We start from the raw sequence: 9,966 nt of genomic DNA on the forward strand, positions 1-9,966 counted from the left end.
GGCTGCGCGTAATTTTATGTGTGAGTCGTCACCTGAATCGAAACCGAACGTGCAATACTCGAATCGCGAGTGGAAATAATCACAACCTTTTTGTTTTGCTCGCTGAATGGCAATTCAATCGAAATGGAAAAACAAAAATTGGTGAACGCCTGTATTACATGACACATTAAAGCACCAATCCGAATCGACAGTGTCACCGACACACGTACTCACACACACTCGTACTCACGTTCCACGGCTTATTCACGATGTGTACTGCGCTCACTGATGAAAATTTATGACGAAAAACCAGCAGCACATTCGCAAAAATCGCCAGAAATATGAACAAAATAATGAGAATGAATGGATGTAAACCTGATCGCAAATAATAATAATTGTACAACGCTTTTTTTGTCTCTCGTTCCGTTTTTGTCTCTTTTGGGTTCAAGATGGAAAAAAAAGAAACGGTTTTCGTCACTGGAAATGTGTGTCACACATGTTTTGCACGTCCATGGGAGAGAATCGATGCTGAGCTATGAAATCTGTAATGCACACGGCACAATATTAATAAAATTATGGATGTTTCTTTTGCCACACCAAATAAAGACTGGCAGAAAAAAACCTTTTTAATTTATATATATTTAGCCCAATGTACGCGCGCGTGCATTATGTGAACAAGAAAAATGAATTCGATATGAATCGCAGTTGGTATTGGTTTGATCAGTTTTTTCGCTTTGTCTTAAATAAAAACATATTATCTATTTATGCCGAACTGTATGGCAATTCGATATGCTCCATTATTTGAGATTATCATATGGGAAATTATTGTGGTTTGCGCGCACGGTGTGCCACACGCGCAACTGAAGCCTTTTTTATCAGCACACCACGATGTGCAACATTTCGATACACTGTGGATTACGAAATAGATTGATAATAACGAAGTCGGTGCATAATTTGATTGTCGGTTTGGGCTCGCTCTGGTCGGTCGGTCGATTCGCAGAAACAGGTATATGGCAAACTGTGTACAGCGGCACACGAACCGAAAAGTGAGTGGAAACATCACACAGCAGCAGCAACAACAACAAAACACATCCAACCGAATACACACACGAGAGAAAAACTACTTATTGATTACGTCAAATGTAGCGAATGTGTTTATGGTGTGGCGCCACAATGTCCTTGTTTTGATCTGTGGCGAGAGAGTGAAAAACTGAACCGGGTTGCTGCGGCTGCTGCACAGTAACGTTTTATTCTCTGCTTTGCATTCATTTTGCATTTGGCAAGCGCGTGTACTACACTCAAATTTCTGGACCGTTTTTTTTTCTCCTCGACCATTTTCACTTGTCGAAGTGTTTCGAATCGATTCTTTTTAATTGCACATTCATCGTTTGCTTCGGCTCTTACTGGCTGGAATATATTCAAGAAATAAATCATTTTTTTTAGAAAGCAGGTTCCTGCAACTTTTATAAGACATATCAATATGCGCAAAACGAATGCAAACAATTCCATCAGAAAAAACTCTCGAGTAGGTAATTTTCTTGTGTGGAATTTGTCGAGGAGAAGACAAAAACACAACACTTTTAGCAACAGAATGAAGAAAAGAATGAAAGGAACATTTAATTAATGTCGCTGAAAGCACGTGTCACGACATGTGCATTTTGACAGCGATTGGTGTTCGAAGGTGCAAATTCATTGTTAGCTAATACATTGTGCGCTGAAAGAAGTGGCTGCTTTTTTTTCTTACGTGATTGCTGTTGTCGTCGTCGTCGCAACGAGAGTTGCGTTTTTCCACCGAACCAACGTTCATTTTTCTTCACCGAAAGGCTTGTAACACTCATCTAACTCGATGGCACTTTGCAATCTTAACTATTTTTTCAAGTGATTTTCAAGAATTCCCCTTTTTTTCATATAATTTTCTCTCTCGCACTCTCCACTCGTCGTAGCAAGAGCAGACAAATCAAAACAAGCTTGGTACTTTAAGTGTCTGCAGGCTAAATAAAGTAGCGCGTTTACCATTTTCCACATGTTTAAATTGATTTTTATAAATAGGATGACGACGACGACGACGACGACGAAAAAACCACGTCATTTAATTCGCATATAATCGATTCAAACGATCGTTATATTTTTCGATATAATTATATATGTTTTTGATGCGCATTTCAGCCTGTCGCTCATGTCCAATTGAATATTTCCGCCTAACAAGAGCTACGTTTTGTGCACAGAATATTCAATGAGTGATTGAACCGGTACAAGTGCTGTGCTGTTGCTGCCGCCACTGCTTCGGCTGCTGTGCAAAATGTTAGACAGAGTTTGTTCAAGGTCCCATAAGGTTCGAGCCGGATCAATTTTATGCAGTTCTGCTTGTCTCAAAGAGTTTTTGGTCAATTCCAAAACAAAATAAAAAGAATTACATTGGTAATCCCGAACTTTTCCGTACCGTTGTCCTGCGTTGTCCGTAGGTACGTTTGGCTATTTTTTGTGAATTTTCTTGAAATAAAGGCATTGAAAATATAATAATAAAAATAAAGTGAAAAAACGGTCACTTTAACTAAAACTTCGACCCGTTAATCGATTCTCATTGGCTTTAAACTTTCTGAGGTTTCATTCTTTGGAGAAAAAATAAGATTCTGAAAGTTTCATGTTGATCGCATTTGCAGAAGTTTGGTTTTTGCTCCTCAATTTTTTCCAAGAAAATTTCGACAAAAGTTGAGGACAAAAAATGCGATCAATATGAAACTTTTAGAATCTTATTTTTTCTCCAAAAAATGAAACCTCAGAAAGTTTGAAGCCAATCAAAATCGATTAACGGGTACCTCCCATTCAAAATTGTGCAAAACTCGGTAATTTTAGTCAAAATTTCAAAAATTTTGTATGGGAGGTACCCGTAAATCGATTCCGATTGGTTTCAAACTTTCAGAATCTTATTTTTCTCCAAAAAATGAAATCCCAGGAAGTTTGAAGCCAATCGGATTCGATTTACAGGTACCTCCCATACAAAAGTGTCAATTTTTTGAGGTTTTTCTTTGAGTTATCGTGTTAACAAACACCAACGACGACAACGACAACGACGACAACGACGACGGCACACGAACGGAAAAGTGTCTCAAAAAGTGGTTTTCTACGCGTTTCATGAGTTTTTATGATGATCTAAGCTAATTTTGCGAAAAAAGTTTTCGGGACCAATTCCTATACTTTCCCTTGACACGTTGTGTACGGAAAAGTAATACTAAGCAAGTGCATTTCATTTTGGAAAACTGAACGACAGAGAGAAGAGCTTGATTTCTTCCAAGAGCAAAAAAAATGCTCCAACCAGCAATCGCTATTATCGTTCTCTGGACGATCCTTTCTCAATTCTTGTTCCATTTCATTTGGTATTTTGCTGATTTTTTCTTTGCTTTGTGTCATTGTGCATTTTTTTTTGTTTCGTGCAATTCATTGCGATGCGTTCAACAACAAATTCATTTATATACACATTTCAATCGGCTTGGGTTGTTTAGCGTTTTGTGTTTTACCATTTTGGAAAATGTAGTTCTCTCTCCATGGACATCGTTGGCCGATGTCAAGAGCCATATTAAGAAACGAACGAACGAAGAAGAAGAAGAAGCAAAAAAATGCTTTCTTTCTGCAAAATGATCAGCATACTTGAGTTATTGAATAGCTCTTGCTATTGCACGTATTGCGTATCAAATCCGAATCTGGATGAAATGCGTTTTACTCGCGTCCATCCGCTCTCTCATATGTATACCGATCATTCCCCCAGACAACACCAACAAACAGGATATTCACCATTCAAGTAAAGAATGTCTCACAACGTTCATCTCTCTTCTTACATATAGTTTCTATTTTTTTCGGTGTCAACCGTTTCTATTCTCAGAATGAAATCACTGCTTGGGACCACGGTGCGCGTTGAATCGTTTGGAACAGCAGCATTTTGATTATCTTCCATTTTTCCTCCTCTCCGCGTTCGATGTTTGTTTATTGTGCGCTTGTCGTCGTCGTTTTGCGCGTCTTTTCATTCTATTTTTGCTAGGCAAACGTACTCTGTGGCTACTTCAATCTTCTGTTTACTTTCTGCACTTGAAAATGTCAGTGGAAACTTTTCTTGATTGCAAAACTCGGCGGTTTTTTTTTCTATCTGCTGCTTCTCAAATGAAATATGCTCAAAGTAGCATCGCTGCAAGTGCATTTCATTTCTGTGTAACTCATATGTTTCAATGGCCAAACATGATGCTTATCGCAGACACCAGCAACAACCTTGAATAGCCTTGCATTCTTGAACGTTGTGTATGTGTTTTTTTAGGCTGCTGCTTCTCTTCTATAAAACGTGCGCGTCAACGCGCTCAACACCGCTTGCCTTCTTTCTTCTTACCTTCGCGTGCCCAGAAATATGTGTGCATTGATTTGTTTCACCTCTCTTCGTCTTTGCTCTCTCCTTCCCTTTTATTTGTCATCTATTCATGTTGCATACATTTATGGCAACCGAACGGTTGTCGAGTTGGGAGAGAAGAAAACAATGTTGAGCTTTCTATAAGAACGTCATTCTGATGCATTTTAAATCACATTCTTCTAAATTACCTAATGCAGTGTTTTTAAGTTACATGCAGAACAAACTGCAACTAAAATGGTAATTGTCCAAAAACTGTGTGTTCCCCAAATGAATATTGTCTACGTCACTTCATAACTGATCCATTACATCATCGTGTTTGGATTTGGAAATGCATGTAAATCAAGATTGAATGCGAATCGAATGAACTGGTATACGTTTCGTTCCGTATAGCAGGTGAATTACGCTATTAGCCCACGATCCAAAAATTGTTCATTCATTGCACACCGATCGACGGTTTAGTATCGCTATAGTCATTGTAAATGATTTTTATCACTAAAAATGGGCATAATTTGTTATAATTGACTGTTGGCCTATGTATTCCTTCCATTTATTTTTTTCTATTTCCACTTGATGATTTTTTTGGCCGTAGAATGAAAAGAAACAACCGAATTTGTTGTTCACCGTTTATTATTTCAAAATTTATGATTTGCATGAATAGCATAAATGATCTCATGCAGATCACCGTGCATTGCTGAGACGCAGAAATGCAATCGGTTCGAGCGAATCACGAGGGAATTTCGAGTTTATTCATAATTTTATGCACATATAGTTTTAATAGAACTTGATACGATCTCACACAACGATCCAGCAGTATAAGTTTAATTGTGAAATTTGCAAAACGAAAAAAACAAGTAGAGAAGAAATATCATAAACTTTCAAATCGATTGAAATAACGGTTGAAATGGGGAAATTCGCTTCGGTTTGGGTCTAATCAAATCGACTTATTAAATTATATGATGAAATCGACGTTTACTGCACGTATAACTTACATTTAAGTGCCGTTCAAGTGCGCCTTATCATTAGTTTTCATATATGCAATGTCTAGTAATAAATTGGATAGTTAAATTCATATTATTTAAACGGCTGCGCCAGTTTTTATCAACAATGGCCATCATAGCTTCGTTTCGTAAGCATCAATTTATTAATAAATTTAGCGAAAACTATATGGTACAAGGCTCGTGTAATTTGAGTGCGCACTGCACGTCCAAATGTGCAACCGTAATGAATATGCCAGGCCACGGATAACGTTCCGGAGAAGAAGCAGAAAAAAAAACACGGAATGCAGAAGTGAAATTATGACAATTGTTTTATAAAATCCACCGTAAGAGACAGACACCGACCATTAGGCCATTGGCACACTAGATGCCGATCCCAGTAGGAATTGGAACGAAATCGATAAAAAAATAATTTAAAGACCAATGGTTTGCTACTAAATAATCGTGAAACCAGTGAAATTACCAGCAGAAGCTTCCAGGCATCATTTTGTGCACATGTTAGGTGTACTTTAATTTGTAATTGCCATTTTTACCATCTTTTTGTTGTTGTTTCATTCTTACAGTAGGAAGAAATTGAAAAATGCAACAACGATCGTGTTTTTGTTATTATTATTTTTCAAGTAGTTCTCTCAGGTTAATCGTATAAAGACAAACAGGTTCCGCATTCAGTGCGAGTTTGATTGGAATTACACAGTTTAGTACACATTCATTTGACAAAGCAGCACTGGATTTTATGGCACCTGTATAGCTAGTTACATTTTATGACAGCAGAAATATTTTGTAAGGAGTAAAGTTTTATCATGAGTTTTGTAGAAAAAAAAATGCCAATAACAATGCGAAGAGCAAGGAAATTCTGCAATAAAATCAATTGATTTTTAATTGCATGTTCAAAAGAGTAATTAACCGGTAGTAGATGTGATCATTATCAGCGTTTGGTATACAAATTTACAATTTTTCTACACATTTTATGACAGCCTCTAAGTTATAGGCTACAACAACATCAAAAGTATTTTCTTTCGTATTATTTCCTGTCATTTCTAACGAATTCCTCTTCATTTCTGAAAGCACCGGCAACTTGTTCAGCTATAAAAGCCCAAAACAACGGACATTGTAAGTTAGTTTAAAATTTAAATGCCAATTAGTGCCTTGCAAGAGCGAAATCTTCAACAATAATGAAAATGATTTTCAAACTAAATTTCGCCATTTTCATCTTTCTTTGTGTTACTTTTGACAATGCAGTCGCATCACCAGTTGACGATACGAAAAATGTTTCGTGTAAGTATCGTATCATGGATAAATGAATGCTTACACTAATACTTATTAACTGTAAATTTAATTCATTTACCCAAAATGTTATTCCAGTGCCTTTTGTTTTTAATGGTGTTGACGGAGATGGAGATATTGCTCCCCATGATGTGTGCCTACATTCTCCATCCTCTCTTTGCTATTCGGCATGCCGTGAATTAGGATTCACAACAGAGAGTTTGTTTGTTTCTGCCTAAACTTCAATTTTGAAAATATTGAAGAATAATGAAATGAATTGTTATCGAAATAAATACACGATTGAATGAGTCAAAAGCAATCTTCGTATTATTACCTACTTTTTCCACCTGAACTTTTTTTCAAACTTATATGGATAGTGGATACTAGTTTGATATCTCTCTGAAGCTTCAATCAATGGGAATTAAAGATGAAATTTATGTAAAAATTTCCAATGACAAAACGTTCACAATGAAACTTGCCGAAGGGTATTGAAATAAATATTCATAGCGACTGATACAACAGACATATTTGCGTTTGAATTCTCTTAGATTTTTATCATCAATACTTAAGATAAATATAGATTTGGCAGCAAGTGGATATTTGGTTTGTATAAAAACAACTGCAGCAAATTGCAAAGATGGTTTGCACATTTCGTGTGCCTGGCTTACAATTCGATGCAAAAATTTTCATTTGATAAAATTTCTGAAGTGAATGCAAGAGTCGTATGATTAGTACAATTTTTTGCATGGACAGTTAAGACAAGGAAACAAACCTCGAACATCATTCTCATTTTTAGCCTTCAGTTTATTTGATCAGAGCAAACTATACATTATATGCATTGGTTACATCGGGACATGGATTTTTGTTCTTGGTAATTTTGGAATATTTGGACAAAGTAAAACAAAGTGTTGAAAATTTTTCTTTTTTGTTTCTCAATGCAAACTCTAAATTGGGCATAAGCTAAATGAAAAATTGTTTACATTCATTTATAATCAAATTAAGTTACTAATGCTGTCTATTGTATTGAATTTACCAATACAAATAAAAAATTTCATTGGTAGAAACACGTTTCACCAATAGACTGTCAGGGTTCAATAATGCAATCTATTGATACTTTTACTTTTCACCAATAGAATTCGCAGGGTTCACTAATTCAGTTTTCTCTGTGCAATATATAACTTATAGGAATATAAAATTACTGCAGAACATCAATAATAAATTCAATAACAGAATTTCGCAGTAATTTGTCAAACCAACTGTGATTTTTATCGCACAAAATACCAGTGAAATGATTCAATACAAGCGTAGGCAAATTCTGGCAAACGTACCTTCGTTTATGTGGTGTCCCTTGAATAATGCTCACAAAGTCACAGAAGCGTTAGTGTGCTCATACATAGTAGTGGCATATCGATAAGAAAACAATTTATGGATGATGTGCAATAAGAATGATATATTCAGTAGCCATTTTGGTTACAATGGCTTCATTGTCTTTTACGTTGACACTTGCAATACAAAAAGAATGCAACAAACATATTTAGAATAATTCTTTGCTTTTGGAAGTCATGGACAATTTTTGCTATATAAACTAGAGCAACAGCTATTGTAAATCAGTTCAAAATTGCAACTTTCTCAGACACCTCGAAAAGCAAAAATTGTAACACGCAAAATGGACATTAACGTAATTGTTGCGGTTGTTATCTATGCGGCCGTTTTTCAAGTAGTACTCTCAGCCCATTTTGGAGAAGTACCTGATAGTAAGCCAACAGAGTGGACGGAAACAACTGAAACAACGACGCCCGATTACACAACGACGACTGAGGAACCAGGAAGTTCAACATCTGATAGCCCATCAACTGAAGAACCCGCGACGACCTCGGAACCAAATACCACTGATCCACCAACAACGCCGCCGACGACAACAACGACTGAAGGAACAACTGAAGAGACAACTACTGAGGGAATCGTTACAACAACAAACCCACATAAAGGAACGCCTCTTCCTCATAATGAATGTAAAGATCTCAATTCGATAAGTTGTTATAAAATATGCCTTCATTATGACTACAAATCTGGGTACTGTGACTCGAACAACATTTGTCGCTGCTTACTTGTTTAGTTTCAAACGAATATTTTGCAAATAACGTGAAGAACTACTATGCCAATGAGATGGACTATTTATAACAACAAAATGCAAAATATACGAAGCTCGTGTACTGAAGCAATGAAAAAATAAAATGTTCATTTGTAGTATATACAAGTATCTGCAATTATAAATCTTCAAGCTGACTCCAATCAACCTGCGAATTGTTTGCGAAATTCATTTTACTTTTTATGGTTTAACATCAAATTGTGTATTTTCCTCAAATAAACATTGCAATTCTTATTATATTTTAAATTCCAAACAAGTTGATGTATTTTTCAATAACTTTGATAGAAAATTAGCAAGGCTGTATATTTACTGCAATTGCAACCAAACGTTGTTCATTTGGTGGACAATTCGTCAGAATTTTATCAAAGGCACCAAACAAAACCGTGAATAATTATCAAACGATACTGTTCCAACGCCGGTAAATATGTGTAAAGTGAGCGGCTTGTACACTAATTTGCACTCAATTGTGTTCGGCAGCAATAAGCGAGTGAGACTATTGCGTCGCAGTAAATTCTAAGCAAATTCTCCACTTTCACAAAATTGAATAATAATTGTGTACGCTTTCGATTCAATTGAAATTGAATGAAAAAAAACCTTTTGTTTTGAACGACAAAAATATTCTTCCGCAGAACGTATTGGGAATATTCAATAATTTCATCATTGTACTGTGCACTATGAATGCCACAAAAGAATAATGTGGAAGAGTAAGTATAAAAAGCCGAGCGAAATTACAGAAATACATCACAAAGTTCGTGACATTCTAACGATAAACTTACAAAAATAATAATCGATAAAAACGAAAGTGTATAAAATTCGTTGCGCTCTTCTTGACCTTCGTTTTGAGTATTTTAGTTTCGAATACCATTGCCGCTTCGTTAAATCAGCCCGTTGAACATGAAGTTGATTCATTAGGTGAGAATAGACGGGAAATTATTTGAATAAAGTCTAATTTCCATTTTTGACGTTCAAGATCAAGGAGTTGATGATCCAGATTCATCATCTACTATACAGTACCACGGATCACGTCAGAAGCGTGCTACATGTGACTTTTTTCCGGGTATTTTCAAAATCGCTGGTGATACTTTGTGTGCTGGTAACTGTCTCCGCCAAGGATTTCGTGGTGGCTGGTGCGATAACAGGAGAGTTTGTAACTGTCGTTATTAAAAGTATGATCTTAAAACATCCTTCGA

General features: G+C 36.1%; 1 protein-coding gene across 1 annotated transcript; it reads left to right on the forward strand.

The window, feature by feature from the left end:
* The first annotated feature begins 8,293 nt into the window (after positions 1-8,293).
* LOC129577936 (integumentary mucin C.1-like) lies at positions 8,294-8,808 on the forward strand. Its single transcript, XM_055465801.1, has 2 exons — positions 8,294-8,639; positions 8,744-8,808. Exons 1-2 carry the CDS (start codon positions 8,294-8,296, stop codon positions 8,806-8,808), a joined length of 411 nt encoding a protein of 136 aa, XP_055321776.1.
* Positions 8,809-9,966: the final 1,158 nt, after the last annotated feature.

Source organism: Sitodiplosis mosellana, unplaced genomic scaffold (genome assembly GCF_009176505.1).
Source record: "Sitodiplosis mosellana isolate CC-2019 unplaced genomic scaffold, AAFC_SMos_1.0 Smas_scaffold_1, whole genome shotgun sequence".
In the NCBI taxonomy this organism is placed as follows: Eukaryota; Metazoa; Arthropoda; class Insecta; order Diptera; family Cecidomyiidae; genus Sitodiplosis; species Sitodiplosis mosellana.